General features: G+C 33.3%; 1 protein-coding gene and 1 long non-coding RNA gene across 2 annotated transcripts in view; both read left to right on the top strand.

Annotated features, from left to right (window-relative positions):
- LOC123544933 (uncharacterized) overlaps positions 1–24,737 on the top strand; it is a 38,239-nt gene that overhangs the window by 5,570 nt on the left and 7,932 nt on the right. Inside the window, exons 2-3 of the mRNA XM_053524394.1 lie at positions 9,481–9,579; positions 20,772–20,879. Coding sequence (XP_053380369.1) covers positions 9,481–9,579; positions 20,772–20,879 — 207 coding nt within the window. The remainder of the gene's footprint in view (positions 1–9,480; positions 9,580–20,771; positions 20,880–24,737) is intronic.
- LOC123557704 (uncharacterized) lies at positions 11,036–14,495 on the top strand. The gene is made up of 3 exons (XR_008367275.1): positions 11,036–11,212; positions 12,277–12,388; positions 12,926–14,495. It is a non-coding gene; the product is annotated as an uncharacterized LOC123557704 (long non-coding RNA).

Below are 24,737 nucleotides of genomic sequence, written 5' to 3'. Positions count from 1 at the left end.
TGTTTAGGTGAAGCCTTTTTGAAAGAATGTGACAACATATCCTTTAAAAATTATTCAACGTACAACTTTGTCAATAAAAGTTCAGAAAAGGCTTCTGGTGGCGCATCAATTTTAATAAATAATGCACGACCGCATAGAGAATTTGTTTTGATTACTACTATTCAGTCAGTCGCATTACATGTAACTACGGATCGACCGATAACAGTTTGTTCAATATATATACTTCCTAAATTTAAACTTAATCTTGAAAACCTTGACAACCTAATCAATCAACTACCGCAACCGTTTATTCTGTTGGGAGATTTTAATGGTCACCACGAGTTTTGAGGCTGTTCTGATAACAATACTAGAGGTCAGAATATTGAAACCTTTATTGAAAGACATTCTCTCTGCTTACTGAATGATAAATCCAAAACATACCTACATACTGCTACAGGACACTACTCTTGATTTTTCAATTTGCCAACCAAGCCTTTTTCTTGACTTCGAATGCAGGATGTTAGATGACTCACATGGGAGTGATAATTTCCTGATTATCTTATCAACTATTTTTAATTAAACGTAAGTTGATTCCTCTTATTTTAAATTTGATAAAGCTGACTGGCAGCAATATCAGTCTTTATATAAAAATGATTTTTCTTTGGTGAATTTCACTAACTTTTTTTTTATCCTATTTATCGGTTTTCTGTTATTTTATCAAATACTGCAGACAAGTCAATTCCAAAAACTTCAAGAAATGGTAAATTAAAAAATAAATCATGGTATAATGCTGATTGTTAGCCCGCTATTTGAAAACGTAGAGCGGCCATTAATAAATGTAATATTCGACCGACAAAGACAATCTGCAATCAGTTAAGGTTCTTAGAGCAGACGCTCGCAGAACTATAAAACAAGCAAAGAACAACTCCGGGCATTCATACGTTCCTAAACTAAATTCTACGTCATCGGTTAAAAAAAGCCTTGGAAATGATTCGTAAAATAAGTGGAAAAGCAAAAACTTCAAATGTTTCTTATCTTAAACAATCTGACCAGTCTACTGCATCTACCAAAGAGGACATTGCTAAAACTCTTGGTGAAGCTTTTTCAAAAAACTCTACATCACATAATTATGACCAAAGATTGAGAAAAAAATACCCGCTCGCTTAGCTCTGTAGAGAGAACGTTGGTCTCCGGATCTCGTGGTCGAAGAAAGATCCCGAAACATTAAATTAACTAAAGAAAGCAAACTTCTGAATTTTGATTCAAATAATGAAGAAGATTATAATAAAACTTTTTCGACCACAGGGTTACTTGACTCTGTAGACAAATGGCATGATACTGCAGCTGGTCCGGACCAAATACATTACCAACTTTTAAAACACTTACCTTCTCCTTGAAATCTACAATATTAATGGAAAACTGGTATTTTTCCAGACTCCTAGAGAGAAGCTATTGTAATTCAAATACAAAAGCCCGGAAAAAATAGCACAAACCCAAGTAATTATATTATTATAGACCGATAGCACTTACTAGCTGTTTATGTAAAACTCTGGACCGTATGATTAATTCTAGACTAGTCTGGTACCTCAAATCGCAAGGATTAATTACAAACTTTCAAAGCGGCTTTCATAAACATGCCACACAACTGATCATCTTGTTCGACTGGAAAATTTTATTCGTGATGCATTTACTCAAAAAGAGCATCAAGTGTCTGTCTTTTTAGATTTAGAAAAAGCTTATGACACTACATGGACATAAGTTTAAAAGGTCGTCTGCAACATTTATATCACAAATTCTGTTGACGATTATGGTGACGATTTTTTGATATGTTATCGTTAAAATATGTGCACGATTGTACGCCAAGTACAACAGTGTTTGAATAAAGTTCAAACTTGGGCCATGGAAAAGGGGTTTAAATATTCATAATCGAAAACCCAGTGTGTCCACTTTTGTCAGTTACGGAAACATCATTGTGACCCTGAGCTTTTCCTAAATGGTACAAAAATACCCATTGTTGAAGAAGCAAAATTTCTTGTTGTAATATTTGATAAAAAGCTTTCCTTTGTGCCGCATATAACATACTTAAAAGCCAAATGTCTGAAGTCATTGAATCTTTTAAAGGTAATTTTAAATACTGAGGCGGGAGCCGATTGCACGGTTTTATTATGTTTTTATAGGGCTTTAATTAGATCTAAGCTTAAATACGGCTGTATTGTTTATTGTTCAGCAGGAAAATATAATATTTGCAAATGTTATATACCATCCATAATCAAGATCTTCGTATTGCTCTTGGTGCATTCTGAACATCGCCAGTTGAAAGTTTATATGCTGAAGCAAACACACCATCTCTTTAAACACGCCTTTAAAACTTTCCATTGCAATATGCTTTAAGAGTGGCTGTCACCAAATCCAATCTTGCTCATGATTTTTTTTTAAACCAAAATACTCCGATTCATGTGAGGAAAAACCAAAACAAATCAAACCGTTTGGATTTCGCATAAAATCTTCTATGAATGTAACCGACTTTGAATTCGATGGTATTAAAGAAAATTCAATTCCAGATATACCAGCATGGACTCTTCATACCCCTTCAGTTCTTTTTTATTTGAAAACTTTAGAAAGTCTGAAACAAACTCTGAAATATTCAAGTCCAAATATCATGAAATCAAAACAACTTACGAGGACTATTTCGCAATTTACACAGGCGGTTCAAAAGATGAATCAAAGGTTGGTTGTGCTGCTGTCAGCCTCCTTCATCAATCAAAATTACGTTTGCCAAATAATGCAACAATATTTTCAGCCGAGGCCAAAGCTGTTGATTTAGCGCTAAATTTTATATAAAAATTAGTAAAGAAAATTTATTATCTTTTCCCACTCGCTTTTTGTTTTACAGTCAATTCATAACCGAAATATGGAAAATCATTCATTCAAAATATTCCTCTCGGGTTTCATGAACTATCTTAAAAAAAGTCTATCATATTTTGTTGGATTCCCAGTCATGATGGTATTCATAGAAACGAGGATGCTGATATTGCAGCAAAGAAATCAGTTTTATTATCACACTCTATTTTGAAATTACCACATACGGATTTTAGGCCCAATATAAACAAATACATTTGATCTAAATGACAATCGTTACGGAACAATGCTTCATTCAATAAACTTCATGATATCAAACCTACTCTAGGGGAATGGCACTAAGGGAACAGATCTGTTCGCAGGAAGGACGTTGTTCTTCCTCGCTGTCGAATTGGTCATACCCGTTTGACTTATTCTTATCTTTTGAATAAAGATCAACCCGAATGTGTACCAAATCAAACACCGCTGACTATTAAACATATTTTAATCGTGTGTGTGGACTTTGCTGCGCAATGCAGTACAAATTATGGCGTTCAATCTTTGAAAGAGTTATTTGGAAACGTTTCAGTCGGAAATGTTTTATCGTTTTTAATGCAGATAGAAATATATCAAAATATATAAAAAAATCTAACATTTCATATTTTTTACATCTTGCAATATTATTCTGTTTGCAGCTGATATTTTACGTAACTGATTTTTAGATATGCTTAACATTTTTACATAGATGATATGTTTTACATTTTTACATGGATGTTTTGATATGCTTTAAATTTTTACCTCGATGTTTGTGCTTTACAGTTTGCATTATGACTTCTTCTCGGCGATATATGACCAGTTTGTGTCGATTCGCCGTAAAACCCAACTCACTCATTCGGTTAATGCAGTTACATCTTGTGTCAAATCTTTTGATATATTTGTAAGAAGTAACGCTAATTGTTGTTTTATATTCAATGCCTGTCAATAAATAATACATAGTTGTTACTTGGTTTAAGGTATTAGATCACTAATATTCTAAAAGATAACCATGATGTTTTGCATTATTTTGCAATTTTTAAACAAGTTTTATCTTGCCGTATTTTATCAAATTTTGTAAAACTTACGGTTTCTCCTCAAGCTCAGTTAGAGACAAATTTCAAAGTGATAACCAATATCTAAAAGGTTTGCAGATAACTCATCTTACCATTAATTAAATAAAAGAAACATCAAACTATTGGTAAACAATCATACAACATAAAATAAAAATGTCAATAATTAGTGAGACAGAATCCATACTTCAACATTGAAAAAATAAGGTCGAATGGTGTGTTTCTGTTTTTAATTGTGCTTACTCCTTTTAAAAATAAACGTAAAACCTACCTAACTTTCTTCCACAATTTATAATCTAAGAGTGAAAGCAAACTAGAGAACTTGCACTGCGTTAACTCAATATGTTTAAAGATGTGTAACTCTACTCATTCTAGTAAATTCACTTTAAACACCAAGAAATCGCTTATAAAATTCATCTGTTTTCATTTTTTCGTACAGGAAATCAATTATAAGTCTTGAAAGAAGTAAAAACTTACTAGAAAAAGGATAAAAAGGGAAAAAACATATTGGTCCCAGTATGGCTTGAACCTTGCAAGCCCCCCCCCCCCCCCCCATGCGCCCACCCCCCACCCCCACCTCCCCATCCCCCAACAATTGCAGTAAAAGTAGCTTGATGGTAGGAACTGAAACTCTTCAAAAAGGAGATTATCTATTAGTGATCTATTGCCTAGAATGAAAAGTTCGACTACATTAGAATAATTACATTTCAAAGTATATCAAATGATGAACTTAAATCAGATAAAGTCTGGTGTAGAAAGTGAGCACAATTTATTCAAGAACCTATCACAACTTGTTTCTTTTTTTTTTTTCATAGAACATAGGTTTCTACGTATTTATGCAAATGGCAAAACCTTGGGTTTTTAGTCCGGGTTATAGGATTTGTTTTCAGTTTCATGTCATAAGTTACTTATTAACCTACCTTCTGACGCTGTTTAATTAATTCGAGCACATAGGTATTTACTTATTGATAGGACGTGATTCATTATCGGTGCCCTGATTTCAATTAGTTATTTTTTATGAAACGTTTCAATTAGCTGATCAGTAATATCTTTTGTCCGAAAGTGTAATAAAGACACATCGGTAGCGAGGGGACATAAATACTCACACACACAACACACACATACACATAAGTTCATACATTTATGTTCATACTTCCATGTATATATGTACAAGATTATTGTCAACCAGTTACATAAAGAATTGAAATGTCACACAGCATTTAAACGACGGTCAAAGTGAATAATATTCATGTCATAATGAACTGCTTTCAACAAAATAAAACCTAATGCTGAAGTTTTTTTTTTATTTACGATAAATGTCACATTTAACATTTAAGACTGATCGCGTGTTTCCGCCTTACGGAAATGTTGTCTAAAAGTACAATATATATACAAAGATATGTGTACAATTGAAAGCGCTTGCAGTGAAGAATTAAAATAATCGAAAAACACAGACTTCTGCTGCTGTTATTCCTTACAAATTGAACTTTTATATATATATATATGTGTATTGATTGGCAATACGGATATTCAATAGCGGAAAAAAATATGAATCAAGACGCCTGAAATTATTTTAAATATTTAATTATGCTAATCCAAGTAAATTGTATAAAATAATGTAACTCAACTGGTTTCACCCGTTTACGGGATCTTCAGGAGAATACTGTACTGTTGACGTTAGTAACGTTGCTTGGTAACGACGTCGTTTTATTGTAATAAGGGACGATAAATTGAAAGGGCGAATTAAAAGAAGTAAGGTTCATTTTAAAGTTTGAAATCTCAATGATCTTTATTTGAACTTCAACTTCATATGTTAACTTAGCAAGAGACGTTGAAGAGGAAGGCGAAGGTTGGAATCTCAAACTCTCTATTGTGTACAAAATAACCTCATCATCAATTCCAAACAGACTGAATGAAGACAAATCTAACATTCACGTGCAGGATATAAGTAAAATGTTCACAAATCAAAAGTTATAGCCGGCTTGTCCATTCCTGCGTTTTTCAGAGCCGTTGAATTATTTTGCTATTGATCATTCGTTCTATAATGCTTTAGTCATTAACATAACTGCTAAGTGTGATGTCTCTTATTTACATTGTTTTGTCCAACTTGTTAGTTATATAAAGGGCTAGTGTCAGGTTGGCATTACCAGAACGCGTGACCCAAAGTTTCCATTTTGTTAGGTTACCACCCGTTCAAATGCAAAGTCACTATATCCAACGTTTCTTTGACTTTTTTGTTGGTGTTGTTACTTTTAATTTTGCCCCGCCCAAATCCTTGACTTTTATGTTTTAAAAACCCTCTGTTATTTTACAAAGAGTGATATTTAAACCCACCATACACTGGCTGGAAGTCTTAACCATTTATTTTGCCACCGGTCCTGGGCGGAGTTCCACTGTGTTCTCACTTCCTTTCTATATATTATTTCTTTCATATTTAGTCATATGTACGTGTGTACATGCGCGTGTTCGCGCACGTGTGTGTGTGTGTGTGTGTGTGTGCGTGTGTGCGTACGTGCGTGTGCGTGTGTGCGTGAATGCGTATGTTTGCCTACTGTGCGGCATGCCTGCACTGCTGTGGTTTGGAATACAGGTAGGCTTCGTTTCTTTTAGCGTGATTGTTGACCTTTTGAATTTGCATCCTTGTTTTATTTCCGCTTTCGCAAGCAAAACCACCACTTGTCTGTCTTATCCCTATTTAGTCATCTTTCATATATTTAAGAAGTATTTTGATGGATTTGTAAAGTAACTCCTTTGTTATTTTTTAAAACAACATCTCGATTTGTGTCGGGCCTACATTGCGATGTGATTCAAAAACGTCTACCTTTACTTTTCTTTTTTATACCCCAGTATGACGGACAAAATTGTTCTCTAATTCACTTCCACCTTCCGCCAGGTACACGAGTCTAAAAAGATGTTTCTTCCACTGTTCTGTTGATAGCATTCAACGTTATCAAATACAGACAAACGGCTGATATTTATTAAACACTCCAGCGACAAAATACAGGTAAATAAACACAACAGATCAAAGAAAGTTCTTTACTTCATGATATTGATCATTTTATTTCTGACAAAAGAAAAATGGTTCTTTCGACTGACATTTCAAAATTTGTTTTCCTATGTATTTAGACAATGGCGTTGTTTGTCACCCTGTTTAAAAAAAATAAGATATACAGCAGCTTTTTTCCACGGTGAGGCAATTTCTCTAATACATTATCACACTAGACGAATATCCCTCACTCAATAAGACATTTTACCTCTAATACTAAGTCAACACTACGCACTGCCAACTTACATATATGCCATTTTAAGATCGTTTGTAACAGAAACGCTTAATTCAGGAGGAGTGGTGTATATTGTTTGGTTACATAGCTATGAAAGCTTAAAAAGACCGTACCTGTATAAACCTAGATGTAAATAGTAAATTTCAAAAGAACCAGGACGTTGCTCTCCTCACTCTCTCTCTCTCTCTCTCTCTCTCTCTCTCTCTCTCCTCTCTCTCTCTCTCTCTCATTTTGTTGGAATTATTAAGCACACTGTGAGCGATGTCAAATTGTCTGTTAGTTTCTGAACTCATAACAGACGCCAATTCCGGTAATGGACGAGTCACTGTTCGCCTTTATAAGGACAACACACATTTTCGACAAGGCAGAACTTTTATATTGTTAAGAGGTCTTCATACGTAAATGGCAAGTATTCTACTTGCCGACCTTTCAAATAGTAGTGGTAGGCTACTTGTGACAGATAAATTCGATATGGCTGTTGCTAATGTAGCTGAATCATTTCCAAAAACCAGTTATGCACACCGAGTCGTGCTTGCCTTACCCTTTATTCTACACTAAAGCGCTTTCGACATATGCACTTAAATTCCCCAGCAGAAGGCCTGCATGCATGCACCCATAATAAGTATTTTGGTCATTCGTACTTGCACTCGATTGAAATCTTCTAATGTTTTGCTGTTGAGGCTAAAAATACTTTCAGGAATGCATTAAATCATTAATGATCATAATTCTTTCGGTATTTGCTCTTGATCAAGCAAATAATATAAGGTGAAATTTGTAAACAGAATGCCACCTTACATCATTTGCTTGATCAAGGTGAAATACTGAAGGTTCTTTTCACTCTATACTGCGTGCAGATTGCGCAAAGGAAGATGAGATAATTTATTTTAGCATCAGATTCAGATTCGGTTGTTAACACCCTACGGCCTGTTGTATATCGCACATCCCGACAGTATGCCCCAAAACAAGCGATTACTTTTCTAGTTCTGCATTTGGATTATCTCAGTATACTAGATGTTGGACATTTATACAGCAAATAGCCTTAAAGTGGAAACGGTGTTTGATAGTGGTAGGAGCGCGAGGCGTCAGGTAGCGGCATTATTTCCTATTCAGTGAAGAGAATTACTTGAACTACTTGAGTTTTCAGGCCAGGGGCGTATTTACAGAAAAGTAGACTAACTCGTATGTGCAGCTTTGTGCAAAACCCAGATTTGTAATTTATACACACGAAATATGACTTAGAACCTTTCATCATTGAGGATTGTACATGAGGATATTTATACGACAAAGCATCTGGAGCATAACAGTAGATACTAAATACGATAGTGAGTGAGTTGGGTTGTACGACGAATCGACACAGAATGGTCATATATAGCCGACCAGAAACGAAAGAACATTATAATCTAAACTACAGACCTGGATATATCTGGAAATGAGTAATCGTTTGCAATTTTAAACACGTATCACGTACCCGAGTACAAATTTGTAAATTACATTTGCCAATCAAGACCAAGAGGTTTCCCAATTTTCAATGCTTTCAAATGATGCTACGCTGTGTCTTGCATCTAATGGACAAATGCAATCATTTAGAATTTATTGCAAGCTGTAACAGAGGGCTATATTTGTCTATCAGAGGCAAGGCAAGTTACACGAGGTGGGATTTCACAGTCGGTAGTGACATTAACAGCTATTAAATAAACAAGATTAGACCTGGTGCTGACGGACAAAAACGTACTCTTATACATGTAATTCCTGTTCTTGAAGAACTAATCAAATTAAAACGAAGGAATAGATGGACATCTACCAACGATGTTTGGGTGTTTGGTTGCTCTGACAATCCTTGTTTACAATATTTAAGATGAGAACGTTAAGAAGCATTTAAATGTATTATAAATAAATGCAAAAATACAATTTTAATACGATAAATGAAACACTTTTCCTCCTAATTATCTATGTCTTAACTTATATATTTATAGGTCAATTTGATTAAGTATCCACTGTATTTGTCCACATGTTTATCGAAAGTGAAGTTTCATATTTTTCTATTAGAAATGTAAATTAAGTGTAAGCAAAATGAAAGTGGAACTGTCACTAAACCTGCTTCTGATGCCTTTAGGAGTCATACTGTTGTCCTGCCTTTGTCATACGGAGAAGGTATAGATAAATTATTGGGAATGTTTAAAAACGGGTTAAAGTATGCAAAATCAAACAACTCTATATACACCGTAAGATAATACAGTATAACAATTTAAATCTATATGATCTGTCTCCTTTTTCAGACATTGTTTGCAATACTGGTTTAATTCAATGGATGTCAAAGAAGTTCTTCCTATTTGCCTTCATTAACAGTTTGCTACTGTCATTAGGCTATTATATAAGTAAGTATTATAACAAAAACTACTTCCAATAGTTTAAAATCACGGGGACGGTTTGTATGTTTTGGAAATTTGGAGGTATCTTATAATAAACATGTTTTAAGAAGGCCAAATATGTTAGCAAAGTGTTTATATATTCCACGTGCAAACACTTCGGAGAAATAAACAATATCACGTTCCTTTTAATGTTTTAATTCTACATGGATGAATTAAAGAGACCATTGTAAACATATATATATTCTCTATGCATGAATAGCTTGTCTTGTATTTTCTGGATTAAAGGGACAAGTTGAATATTTCAGAAAAAACAAAGTTACAACAACATTGAACTGAGACCAGATGTTTTGTCATGCTTTTTGAAAACCAATTATATAGAACTTTGTTTTAGGTCTTAGCACCAAACATAATCTAATTTAGATACAGAGTGTATGACAGATTTTATGGACCCAATGACACATGGTATGTTTAATTGCCGACTTGACTTTAAATATAATTGAAAATCAATGACTTATGTGTAGCAATGTAATTAAATATGTTCATTTTTCATTATTCAGTGAATTTATACTTCAGTAATTCTATATTTCTACAGGCACTTTGGCAAACAAATACACTATTGCAAATGACTGAATTATGATAACCTCTCTAGAACACCTACTTATTTCATAGAGTTTTTTAAAACTTTATCAAGTTGTCATTTTCAAACGACACAACTCACAGCTGACAAACAAAACAAACAAATTTACAAAAAAAATAAATAAATACATTTTGAAATATCGATAATATTTTTTCTTGTCATTATCTGCTATTTTATCAAGATAAAAAAAACATTAAAAGCATGCTGATGGTCATTTTCAACTAAAATTAGGGCTTTTTTAAGATCTACCTCCCATAAAAGGAGACAATTCCAGAGAAAATAGCTTTTTTGTCCAAATTCTGAATAACAAATTATCAAATGTGTGTTACCTAATACATAAGTGTCCGATGTTTTAAAATAGTTTTGCAAATGTGTACTAGCATTTAGGAGTGACCTGTCGCTTTTATTAATATATTTGAAAGGTTACTGGAATAAACCACTTCAGTAAAGGGGTACTCTACCTTTTTATAACTTATTTTTGTAATAAATATTTAAATGACTTCCTTCGACAATTAGACGCCGTGAAGCAGGGTAAGCGTGACGGTTCTAGAATATAACTCCTGCGAGTTCGGATTCCAACGGAGATCAATATCTTTCTTTTCATTTTATATTTTTTCATTTTATATTTTGCTAACATATGTGTCGCGCCATGAGATTTTTGGCCAAAATGCGGCGTCATTCGAGAAAAACCCGATTAAAGTTACGTCACAAAAATGAGTAGAGTTCAACACGTTTTCGCGTCAATTAATGCATTTTATCAATTAACACTATAATATTGGGACAATAAATGAATGAAGAGACAAACGTCATTTATCAAGCATGCATTGTAACATTTCCGTGTTAAATTGTCATTTCGTTTCGTTATCAAATAACTGACATTTTATCGCCCTTTGTATCAACACGCCATTTGTAAACATGACAGGTCGTGAGAAAGGAAACTCTTAAACAGTTATTTGACGATTAATTTAAAAGGGATAATGAATGGCATTGTGCGATTTACGAGTAAGTAGTAATATTATCACAATATGTAGATTTCAAAAATATTAATTAAATCCATATCAACCGTTTTGTCAGTGTTTTTCTTCAAAAATATCCCAGAAATGTCAACTGGGCTTTAATTTTAGCTAAAAATATTCAGCTCAGAGATGTTTATATGCTGTTACGGACCTGTGATTGTAATGGAAAATAATCACAAAATTAAAACAGCGCCAGTTAAGTTATCTCAGCCAAAACACCCGCAGTTTTTCAAAAAAGAAAATTACCCCCCTCCCGGATACATTTTACCCACCTTCTCCATTCCACAACTGGGTTACCTCAAATTACCCCCCTCCCAATCAACTTCCTGTCAAATACCTCCCTTCTATTTCCCTCCCATTGTCATATGAAATACATCCTTCCCCTGCTTGCGAACTGCTTCCTCACTACATAAACTAAATACACCCCTCTTCCCCCCCCCCACCCCTCTTTTCTTTTATCTGTAAATTACGCCCCCCCCCCCCCTCCCCTCAGATATTCTCCAAATAAGCGGGGGTAGGGGGACATTCAGGAAGCTAACTTTTTTCCACAACAGTTTTCACTCTTATTTCTGATCAGTGTATCAGTATGAAAGACCAGTAGGCCAAAAGTCACAGCCTTACCCATATTTATGTAGTGACTTACACATTTGTTACAGGAACAGTTGTATCACATCTTTTGTCAGTCTAAATAAATTATTTCTTATTCATCTCAAACTAACTTTAATAATAAAAAGTACAAAGAATAGTGTTTTGTTTTTATTTTGTATAAAACAGATGCTCAATAGCTTTTCATTTAAATTTGCATTCAGTTCATTTGACCATGATTGTTGGATTCCTCACCACTACACAATGTTCTTTACAAGTTACAAACAACTTCTACAAATTAATATATTTTAAACTTTAAAGACATTTTGTTAAGAAAGTCATGCTTTTGATCGAAACATATTACACTCTTAATATAAATCTTTGTGTTCTATGTGCTGAAGTAACTAGCTAGGCCATCTTTATTTCACATTTCAGCTTTTTTAAAAAGTATTTTTATTTTTACAGATCCACTTTTGATCAACAACTGAGGAACATCTGGCATATTGCTATGTCCTTAAACAAAAAAAAAGGATTTCTCAAGGCATGCCTACATACCACATGTTGGAAGAGTTTGTGGGTTTGTAACTTTCATTGTTTTTCTATTGTAAGAAAGATAAATACATCTTAAAAATATATACAAAAAATAAATTCCTCTTAAAATAAGTAAAAGTAAGTTAAATACATCTTAAAATATCATACACATATAAGACCTGATTGTATTAATAGCATTTTAAAAGAAATCATTACTAACAGATTCATTCAACACACATATCTAGCATAGTAAGAGGAGAGTGGGGAAATATACAAAATGATTGAATATTATCATACATGTATTTTTCCAAGAAACTGTTGCAGTATTTGAGTATTCGTTTCGTTAGACTGAATGAATTAATTCTTTTAAGTGTATGTCTAGTATGTCAGAAAATTAGCTAGCTTTTGTATTCTTGAAAATTATGAGATTGATGATGGATGGATGGATAATTTTTAGTTTTTAGTCATGCTTTTATGTAGATTACGCATAAAGACACTTTTATTTTAAAAAAATGCCTCACAGTGTTCTATTCTGTAACTTTCTACTTAAAGTTACTAATACTTATGCAATTTTGTTTTGCAGAATGGCTGAAGGATGAAAGAATTTCCAGAAAAAAATAAAATTCTTTATGAATTTGTGAATGGAAATGAAACCCAAGGAACTAATATATTTGCTTACCATCCAGTTGAAAGTATGCCAATGGAATAAAGTGCAACTGTCACAGAAGTGCACAAAATAAGGCCATGCTTTCTTCAAAAGTTCACCAAGCTGAATCAAACTACAAATGGGAGTCAGTCAAGAAAAAAGTAAAACTAACTGAACTGTCACAGTTCAACTGTGAGAAATGTTTGGTAATAGTATGTTTTGTTGCCAGAACAGCAGTGAAGTGGTTAGAGTAAAACTGTCTTAATTGTTTAAGCAAAACAGAATATTTTGTTTAAAACTTACTCCATGCATAAAATATCTTGAGTGCTCTTTTTTATTTAAATGATCATACAGTTTCAAGAAATTTGACAATAAATGCAACTTCTATTTTTATAAGAAAATAGTGCATTGTTGCCATGGTATTAAACATAAATCTGACTATAAATTATTGTAAAACATCTTTCATGTTTATGTGTTCTATTTGTTAAAAAAAAAATAATGTATGGTCATATTCTTTTCTAAGTAATGCCTGCATCAACAAAACATTATGTTATCATATGAATCTGCTTTGAACTAGCAAGAGTTGTAACTGTGCCGTGTGTATCAGAAAATTATGTATATCCCATACAGTGTCACATCAGTTTACATGAAATAAGGTTTTCTTACTTTTAAAAGTAGACAGCTTTCGATGTAAATAGTATTTTGAAAAACAGTTTAACATATTCAGTTTTTTTTCAAGAACTTGATAGAAATGGTACTTTTGGTAAGAAAATACATCAGTGTTGCCATGGTAACGAGTCACTGATCAGTATGGCATCTGTACTACTACTACTTTAAGCAACATCAGTTATAATATTTCTAATAATTATTTCTTTTTGCCTAATTTTCTGTCTAACAGTTACAAAGAAATATGCCAATGAGTCAAGTATTCTAACAAAAAGGTTAATGTTCTAGTTCTGTCATGTTATCTAACTTGATCTCCAGTAAAGCTATTTTTGTACAAAAGAAAGCCTTAAGAGTTTTGCAAAAAAACTGTTATCTTTAAAATCTGTTTGTACACTAGAAAATGTTGACAGTATATATAAACTATACTTTCTAGATGTTAATTTTGGCTTGATTTACCAAGGAACTATTAAAATTGGAATTAACAACTTTGTTGCCATGGGAACGATTTTTATGGGAAAATGATATGTGCTAATATGAAAGAAAGAATCAGAAATAAATAAATTTAATTAACTGCATGTTGTGTTTGATATTTCATTATGTACATTCTTTTCATAGTATTTTAAGAAGGAGTCTGCATTAAGATGTTCTGCGCCTATTTTGATTCAGTTAGACGAAAATATGGTGTCCGAAAAGCGGTAATTTCTCCATAACAGTGGCTGATTTCTATTGTCAAATTGCAAATTTTTATTTGGAACATGACAATCTGTCAGATTAGCTGAAAAACCCATTTTCGACCAAAATCGAATTTGGGCCAAAAATCTCATGTCCTGACACATATATTTAAAAATGATGATAATGTTAAACATGTATTTGAATCGCATTACTTGTATCATTTTGCTATTTTCGCAAATAACATAGGTTTTTAGCTCACCTGAGCACAAAGTGCTCAGGGTGGGGTATTGTGATCGCTCACCGTCCGGCGTCCGTCCGTCCGTCCGTTGTACGTCCGTTCGTCGTCCGTCCACACTTTCCTTTAAACAACATCTCCTCCTAAACCAATAGGCCAATTTTGATGAAACTTCACAGGGATGTTCCTTGGATGGTCTTCTTAAAAAATATTGTCCAAAGAATTGAATTCCATGCAGAACTCTGGTTACCATGGCAACCGAAATGAAAAATTTAAAAATCTTCTTCTCAAAAAGCAGGAGCCCTAGAGCTTAGATATTAAGTGTGAAGCATTGTCTAGTGGACCTCTACCAAGTTTGTTCAAATCATGACCCCGGGGTCAAAATTGACCCCGTCCCATGGGTCACGTTATTTAAAATAGAAAAATCTTAAAAAATCTTCTTCTCAAAAACCGGAAGCCCTAGACCTTAGATATATGATTTGTAGCATTGCCTAGTAGACGTCTACTAAAGTTGTTCAAATCATAACCCCAGGATCAAAAATAACCCCGCCCCAGGGGTCACTTGATTTTACATATGAAAATTTTCAAAAAATTTCTAAAAATAAACCAGAAGACCTAGAGCTTAGATGTTTAACATGTAGCATTGCCTAGTGAACTTCTACAAAATTTGTTCAAATCATGATACCCAGGGTCAAAACTGACCCCGTCCCAGCGGTCACTTGATTTTACATAGGAAAATTTTAAAACATCTTCTTCTCTAAAACCAGAAGCCATAGACCTTAGATATTTGACTTGTAGCATTGCCTAGTGGACCTCTACTAAAGTTGTTCAAATCATGACTCCGGAGTTAAAATTGACCCAGCCCCAAGGGTCACTTGATTTTACATATGAAAAATTTCAAAAAATTTCTAAAAATAAATCAGAAAGCCTAGAGCTTCGATGTTTCACATGTAGCATTGCCTAGTAGACCTCTACAAAATTTGTTCAAATTATAACCCCCAGGGTCAAAATTGACGCCGCCCCAGGGGTCATTTAGTTTTACATAGGAAAATATTTAAAAATCTTCTCCTCAAAAACCAGAAGCCCTAGAGCTTAGATATTTCACATGCAGCATTGCCTAGTAGATTTCTACTAAAATTGTTCAAATCATGACCCCAGGGTCAAAATTGACTCCGCCCTGGGGGTCACTTGATTTTACATATGAAAATCATCAAAAATTTTCTTTAAAAAAAAACAGACGGCCTAGAGCTTAGATATTTCACATGTAGCGTTGCCTAGTAGACTTCTACAATATTTGTTCAAATTATGACCCCCGGGGTCAAAATTGACCCCGCCCCAGGGGTCACTTGATTTTACATACGAAAATCTTCAAAAATTTCCTAAAAATAAACCAAACGGCCTAGTTCTTAGATATTTGACATGTAGCATTGTCTAGTAGACTTCTACAAAATTTATTCAAATCATGATCCCCAGGGTCAAATTGACCCCGCCCCCTGGGGTTTCTTGATTGTAGATAGAAAAAAACTTCAATTTTTTTTAAAAATAAACAGAAAGCCTAGAGCTTAAATATTTGACATGTAGCATTGCCTGGTGGACCTCTACAAAATTTGTTCAAATCTTGACCCCCCAGGGTCAAATTGCCCCAGCCCGAGGGGTTACTTGATTGTACATAGGGAAATTTTCATAAATTTGCTTAAAATAAACTAGAAGGCCTAGATCTTAGATATTCGATATGTAACATTGCCTATTAGACTTCTACAAACTTTATTCAAATCATGACCCCCGGGGTAAAATTGGTCCCGCCCCAGGGGTTACTTGATTGTACATCGGAAAATTTTCCAAAAAATTTCTAAAAATCATCAGTTTGACATTTGAAACATGTAACTCATATTACTCTGGTGAGCGATCCAGGGTCATCATGACACTCTTGTTCAAATATCTTCTTGACTGTGAATTATGCAACATGGTTGGCATAGATCTTGACAATTTGGTCATTCAACTAGATGATGACACTAATTTGGAAGAAACCGACACCGCCATGGAGTGTGAATATGCTCAATTGGACGCGTGTGTTTGAAATGTATTGAATATATTAAAATTGTACGAATGAAATAAAATGAAATAAAAAAAAAAAAACATGAAATATGTAAATAAAACAAATTCAATCATAAAACAAATCGCCCTGTGTGGGATTTGAACCCACAGCCTCCTAATCGCAAAAGTTTAATCACTTACAAGATTCTTCGATTGTACCAATTGAGCTACCGATGAATTTTCTATTTGTACCTTATTTGAAATATATTTATAGTTTTAAAAAGTCAAATATCTTTTAAACCCTAACTTAATAGATGGAACAGTCCTGAAAATCCAAATCTAAAAATAAAAGCGACAGGTCGCTCCTAATTGCTAATATATATTTCGTTTATTAAAACAACATTTATTCTGTCGATTAATTACTGAAATGTAATCCATTAATAGCTTACAAAGAAAATATTTTTATATCAAATATGATAATTTGGAAAAATTCCACAATATACAATTTGCCCTATTCCACTGGTGCTGGTGCTTGCTATGTAGTGCATGGCATTCCCAAAATGATAACAAAACGCCTAAAAGTGTTATTTTAGTAAAAGAATAAGAAATCTCTGTCCAATGTTTAAGAAAATAACCTCTGTATGGTCCTTGAGTCTGTTGAAGGTGACTGAATGTATTCCATAGCTTGTAGTTTTTATATGTCAGACTAAAACATAATCTATTCTGAGGTTCACCAGTTTTCATTGTAGTGTAATCCTTTTACACTGATCCTTCAGTCAGCTGATACAAACTTCTCTTATGGAGATACAAGGACAGATTTCTATCCACAGTTTAAACTCATTTCTGCCAGAGACTTTTCCAAAACAATGTTGTTATTCAGCAAATTTTAAATGTGGACTTAGTTTGAAGAGACACATCCAAGCATCACATGCCCATTTAGCATCTCTGACTGTCTTTGTATTAATATACTAAATATTTGCAAACTCCGAATAGAAGTCTGATTTCAGCATAATTCAGGAAGTAAACTTAGTTAAGCTCTTTGTGGCTTTCTAAATGAAGAGCATCAATGGGAGGTAATGAAAATAGGAAAAATACCCAACATCATAAAATTTGGCCCAAATCTACAAGAACGTGTCTGAATGACCTACTACAATTTATGTTTCTTTTTAAAATATCATCCTCCCTTAATACAAACAGATATATATATTTCTGCTGAGACCTGTGTTCTTTTCAAGATGTAGAGCACAATATAAACGCATGTTTTCCTCTATAAGTATAGTTTTTTCTTGCAGATGAAAGTCGAAATCATACAAGAATCAAATAAATATTTGGAAATATTTGTTTGGTATGAAACTTTGTTCATTTGCCATTAAAACTTGCGCGTACAAAAATAAAGGATACTTTCAAGTACTTTCGAGATAACAAAATAGGCATGCAGCAATAATTTTTTGAAAATTAAGCAAGTCGGAGATTTGCATCCTCTTTTCCATGACAACCGGGACAGGATTTTCTTAATTGTTTATCAATAAAAGGCCGGTTTAAAAAAAAACCTGTGACTATTGAGTTTCCATCTTTTTTATTTTTACAGAGAATTGGTCTTTAATAATTATTAAGCTCTAGCCTAAAGAACAATAGTTTTTAAACATTTTATTACTTCCCTTTACAATTGGATGACATTTATTTTATTGAATATATATCATTATTTTAGTAAATAACTTATGAGTAAAATGTGTGTATATTCAGTTTCAAAATAAAATAAAGTAAAAAGCAAGGAAGAATATCCATCAGGGACAGCCACGTTAAAAAAAAAAACGCAACCTCCCTAAAGAAAAATTTTAGAGCGTGTTGTCCGCTAATCAGAGAACCCTCTCGATTCTGCTTATCATATATCACAAACATCGTGCAAAGCGCACTGGACTTTGAAGTTCTGTTTAATCGGATATTAGTCACGTGTTAAGCAGTATAGTTTATTGCCTTTGTGCACGGTCTGTTGCGTAGAAGTGATAATTACTTTATATGAATATGTCTTTTTCTGTTCTTTATGCCTTTTCCTTTAGAGTGCTACATATACATTTTATTCGTTATTTCTCTACATGTTTGTGTCTCCGTGCATGTATGTCCTCTTTATTCCAACTGTATATAAATAGTTGTTTCAAAGCATTTGCTGCTACAAAAATCCTCTCCAAGCCCTCTTTTTATTTGTACAAAAAAATGTACAAATGTAATATATAGAATATCAACAAGGTTACATAATTCATTTTTAAGATGATTGTCGAACAGAGTGAATTCAATATTATTCGTAATACCTTAAAACAAAAAGTAAAGATATTGTTGTTCTGGGGTTGGGGAGGGAAATTTGTCGGGTCGAAGACTGACTTGGTTTGCACTGAATTAAAGGCGTCGTCAATTAGAAAGATGAGTTTTAATAATTGTATTGCAGTATACGTGTCTAAAATGTACATACAATATAAATCTTTCTTTCTACTGTCTTTCACTACCTTCTTGCTATCTAACATCACATTAATTTACTACAAAATGTTTGTTTGCTTGTTTGTTTTGGGTTTAAGCGCAGTTTGGTAACAGTATTTTAGACATGTAACGGCGGGCAGTAAACCTAACCAGTATTCCTGGATTCTGTTCCAGTACAAACCTATTCCCCGCAAGTAACTGCAAACTTCCCCACATGAATTATCAGAGATGGAGCACGAATGGTTTCAAACACAACGTCTTTTTTCAAATCGTCACGGAGAACATACGCTCCGCCCGGATATCGAACTCGCGACCACGCGATCCTTAGTACAAAGTTCTCCCTACCCAGTTAAGCGGGTGGGCTTACTATAATATGGTAAAATAAAAAAAAAATCTAAACGAAAGTTTTTATCTTATTTATTCAAAATTATGTTGTCGTCTATCCTTAGTTAAATCTGCAATTTATTTCTGTGGATAATGTAGTCGTCACATTAGTCAACAAGGTTACTAAAAAGAGCAGTCAGAGTTACGCATCTTTTTAGATGACGGTTCTGTATAAGTCAAAATGTTTATTACAAATTCCAGTGCAAATTTCTTTGTAGGTCTTAAAGATAATTAAGAAGAGCATCCCTTCTATCACATTAGTCAATTATCGAACACTGATATGTTAACTAAAATTTCAATCCCAATAGTAGCATTTCGTTTCAGACATTTAAGGTTGTTCTGCACGTTTGAAAAACCGAGTGATGGCGTAACGTTATTTATCCGGAAAACGTAGCATAAAGCCTGGATTCGGCGTACGGAAATGAAAATCAATTTATGAATTAATTGAAACCTGCGAGTAAATTTATTACAGAGGTACTATTGCTATATTTCTAAAGTCAAAATATAATATTTAAATATACGGCACGTTGAAAAATCCAAAATAACATGTTAAAATTAGCGTGAAATGTCCGGTTCACTTTAATCATCGTCAAATATAAAAAAAAAGCACACGGATCTATACATTTTATTTCACCAAATTATAGTCCATACGTTTATTAAAAACCGTGCGAAGTTTCATCAAAATCTACATTGTAAAAAAAAATCTATCGGGAAAATGTTATGGAAGATATGATTTTCCCATAGACTCTCATTATGAAATATTGCATGAGGTCCAAATTTTTCAAATCAGTCTAGCAAAAAATCAAGCACACGACCCTATCATTTTTATTTGCTGAATTTTCTAGGTATATTCAGAAGTTTTGAAAAACCAGAGTTTAATCAAATTCTACATTGTAGAAAATGTTTTGATACAAACGTGCAGAACTGCCTTAATGATATATCATTATTTTTACAGCACTAAGACTATTCATTCGACTAACATTTTCATTTATGTCTTTTGAGCAACAGTGGAGTTTCAATATTTTTTTTCTATTTTAGCACATCAGATGTCTACATTTGTTTCATGATTTGCATCTTATTTTTTTTTAAATTGGAATAATTACATGTATATTTTTTAAATATCCGAGGCAAATAATATAGAAATGACAGAACATGACTAAACTGATGAATACAAAAAAAAAAAAACAAAAAAAAAACGATTTCTATCTAGCATAACCCTACCACCTTGTACGGTAAGAGTAAAATTCGTTAACAAAACACTATTCCTATGTTTATTTTATTTTTTTTTTTTTTATAATTTTTTTTACTTTTTTTTTTTTGGAGTTTTTAGCAACGTCATTTTGAAATCATCAGCTAGACAATTGCAGTGGATTAAAAGTAAGAATTCCATTTTGGCAACGAAAACGATATTTACCGAAACACCACGAGAACGTAAGTGTTTATTTTCTTTCACCATAAAATTAGAAAATGAAGTTTCATGTTAGAGTTATTTGACTACAATTTACACAAACGCCCCACATGCCAAATTAAAGCCGCTTTGCTCATAATTTGCTTGAAAATTATGCATATTGATGAAACAAAGTATTCAACATCAGGTTGTAACTTGTGAAGTAACGGTCAATGGTTTTTACCTTTAAGATTATATTTTAAAGCAGGTTTAACGGTTTTGGCGGACACATTGTAAACGAAAACATAATAATAAAATGTATTGTAGTAGATAGTAAGATGATAAAATTGCGGTAACAAGAGCAAGTTGTGTAAGAGATGTTTATCTACGTTTTATGCTGTATCACTCTGGTAGTTATCACTTCATTGTGTTCATAGTAAAGGGGGGTCCCAGTTAGGTATCTGCGCAAAATGTTTTTTGATTTTATCTATACTTTGTGGTAATATACCTACATGTATTACGTTTCATTAACAAGTATTACTGTTTCCAGTTTTGCCTTACGTTTGTAGATATTCACATTTAAAGTGGGTGGGTTAATCTGACATGTGACCAGCCAGAAACACAATTTCTATCATTTTTTTTAATGGTTCAAACGTTTTACCTGAAACTTTCATGATAAAATAACTAAGCAATGGACATTCAAACACATGTTGCATTTTAAATTGTACTGAATACTTTTTTCATAACAGAGCCACAAATTTTCAATGGACGAACTTTACCAAAAAGCTAAAACATTTTTCATAAGTTGAGATAATAAAGTGTTATTTTTAGCAGATATTGTAAACTAAATAAACATTAAACTGACAGTATATCAGTACACTCTGATTACTATTGAAAGAGTGGTACACTCTCAAACTGGGAAAAGTGGGTGGGGTAAATAAATATTCGAAGTGTGCAGTTGTTAAGAAATGGCCTCAGATTATTACTATCTTAATTTTATTAAAAACAGCATTGATTGATAAATTATAACAAAAACTTTCCCACTTTATACATGTGTGTCATGGAAAAAGCATGGATCTTGAACATGACATGTAGACAAACCAAATTAACCATGAAACCTCAGAGTATTTAACAAAAGGTTTTGCCTGAGGCAGTATATTTTGAGGAAAGCTATTGTTCAATTTAAAATTAAATTTTAGCCTAAAAAATGAAAAGGATTCATTATTCTATACCATATACTTTTTTAGCTATGAGCATCACAAACAAAATATCCACTATTTTGGCTATTTCAAGGGCCATAACTCTGTAATGAATGCTAAAATTCTCAAGAAGAATGCCATGTGTGCAAAGGCCACATTTTGATAAAGACTTCAGCAAGGTTTCATGAATTTACATTTAAATAATTCTGAGTAAGGCACCGAGAATACTTCTGAGTAAGGCACATAAGTAAGTAAAAATGTGCATTTTTTATTTCAGGGGCCATAACTCTGGAAATAGGATGCAGACCCAGGTAAAAATAGCAGGTATGCAAGTTCATATCATGATAAACACTCATCAATTTATATCAAATACTCTTTGAGCTAGGCGTGTCACAAGGTGAAAATGTGCATTTTTGACTATTTCAGGGGCCATAACCCTAGAAATAGGGCGCGGACTCAGATTAAAAATAGGAGATGCGCAAATTTATATGATTAAGACTAATGCAAGGTTTCATGAATCTATATCAAGTATGTTTTGAGCTAGGCATATCACAAGGTGAAAATGTGCATTTTTTACTACTTCAGGGACCATAACTATAGAAATAGGGGGCGGGGTCGGACGAAAAATAGAAGGTGTGCAACTTCATATCATTATAAAAACTCGTGCAAGATTTCATCAATTTATATCAAGTACTTTTTGAACTAGGCGTGTCGTGAAAATGTGCATTTTTTAATTTTTCAGGGGAAGTAACTCTAAAATTAGGGGGTAAAGCCAGACGAAAAATAGAAGGTGCGCAAATTTATATCATGATAAAGACTCTTGCAAAGTTTCATCAATTTATATATTTGAGCTAGGCGCGTCACGAACTTCGGACGGACGCACACACGGACAAAAGCAAACTATATGCCCCCACCACTCATGGGTGGCACAGTTAAGATAGAAATAGACAATCTGAGGCCATTTCGTAACAACTGCACAATTTTTGTAGTGTTGCTTCGAATATTTATTTACCCCAGCCACTTTTACCCAGTTTGAGAGAGTACCACTCTTCCAATATTAATCAGAGTACACTGATATACTGTCATTTTATGTTTATTTAGTTTACAATATCTGCTGAAAATAACACCTTCATATCTCAACTAATAAAAAATGTTTTAGCTTTTGGGTGAAGTTCGTCCATTGAAAATCAGTAAATTTGATTAGACCACTTTGTGGCTCTGTGATGAAAAAAGTATTCAGTACAATTTAAAATGCAACATGTTGTGTAAATGTCCATTGCATAGTTGTTTCAGGTAAAAAGTTAGAACCATTTCTAAAAAAAAACAACAACAGAAATTTTGTTCCTGGCTGGTCACATGTCAGATTACCCCACCCACTTTAAATGTGAATATCTATAAAAGCAAGTCAAAGCTGGTAACAGTAACACTTGTTAATGAAACTTAATACATGTAGGTATATTACCACAAAATATAAATAAAATCAAAAAACATTTTGCACAGACACCTAACTGGAACCCCTCCCCCCCCACCCCCCCCCTTGTATAATTTACTACGTTTGATCACAGTATTTTATACAGGCTCTGTTTGTCGCCACTACTTTTAAGAAAAATAGTAAATTAAGTATTCTTGTCTATCAGAAATTTAGATATTGAGAGAAGAAAATAAATATTGATACAGTGCAACTTCTCAAGAGCGGCCCTCTCCACAGCAAAAACATCTCCATAACAGCATCATCAAAATTTCCCATAGCTGAAATTTACTATCAATTTAACCTCTATAGAGCAACAACCTCTCAACAAAGGTCAATATCTGCATCTCCCAAAGGGTGTTGCTCTGCAGAGGTTGCACTGTATTTTTACATTTTCCCCAAAGAGACAAAATGCAAATACTGATATGTTTATAATTTTTTTTAAGTGTTCTGACATGTGTCTTGCATCGATATGTCGTCTAAGTGGTTTACATAGGCTTAACATTTCGGCCAAATTTAACATCTTTAGTAAGCACAATATTTTCAAAATAGAAGATAAACACTGTCCAGAATGCAAGTGTACTCATTTGTCTGCCATAATTATAAATATTTTCTGCCCAATATCTCCCTTTTCCGTAACAAATGTTTGCTCGAAGTTTCAAAAAGAAATTCTGCCCCAAAATTGATCCTCACAAGTATGTCGACAGAAATAAATATTCATTGCACTGAACAGCCCACTGTTGTGTGTTTTAATTAAACAATTATTCGTTTGCACATGACTGTTCATCGTTTAAAAATCAATTTATAGGTGTGTTTTTGTTAAGCTTCAATAACATTATGAAAATCATATTAATTATCAAAAAGAATCAGCAGGCAACCTTTATCTTTGAACGAACTATTGCTGCTTTGATTGTGCAGTAATCGATAATATTCAATTATAGAATCAAGTTAAATACCTACCTAAGTTAAACAAAGAATAGTAAACAGTCACTGTCCTTAATAGAAATGAAAAAGCCGAAAATGATACTGATCACCTATTCAATACCCATACCCTTTAAAATGTACCCATCAAAGATTAATGAAGGTGAAATCAGCAGCTTACAAAATGCTAGTTTCTTCTTCCTTGGTTACATAGAACGCATTTGATTACCACATTATATATTTAAGAACGACTAGATTAAAACAATAAACGCACAAAAAATCACGCTTCATTTCATAAATGTGTTTTATTAGAA

The sequence above is a fragment of the Mercenaria mercenaria genome, chromosome 15, assembly GCF_021730395.1.
Source record: "Mercenaria mercenaria strain notata chromosome 15, MADL_Memer_1, whole genome shotgun sequence".
NCBI lineage: Eukaryota > Metazoa > Mollusca > Bivalvia > Venerida > Veneridae > Mercenaria > Mercenaria mercenaria.
This window is presented reverse-complemented; position numbering and strand designations above follow the sequence as displayed.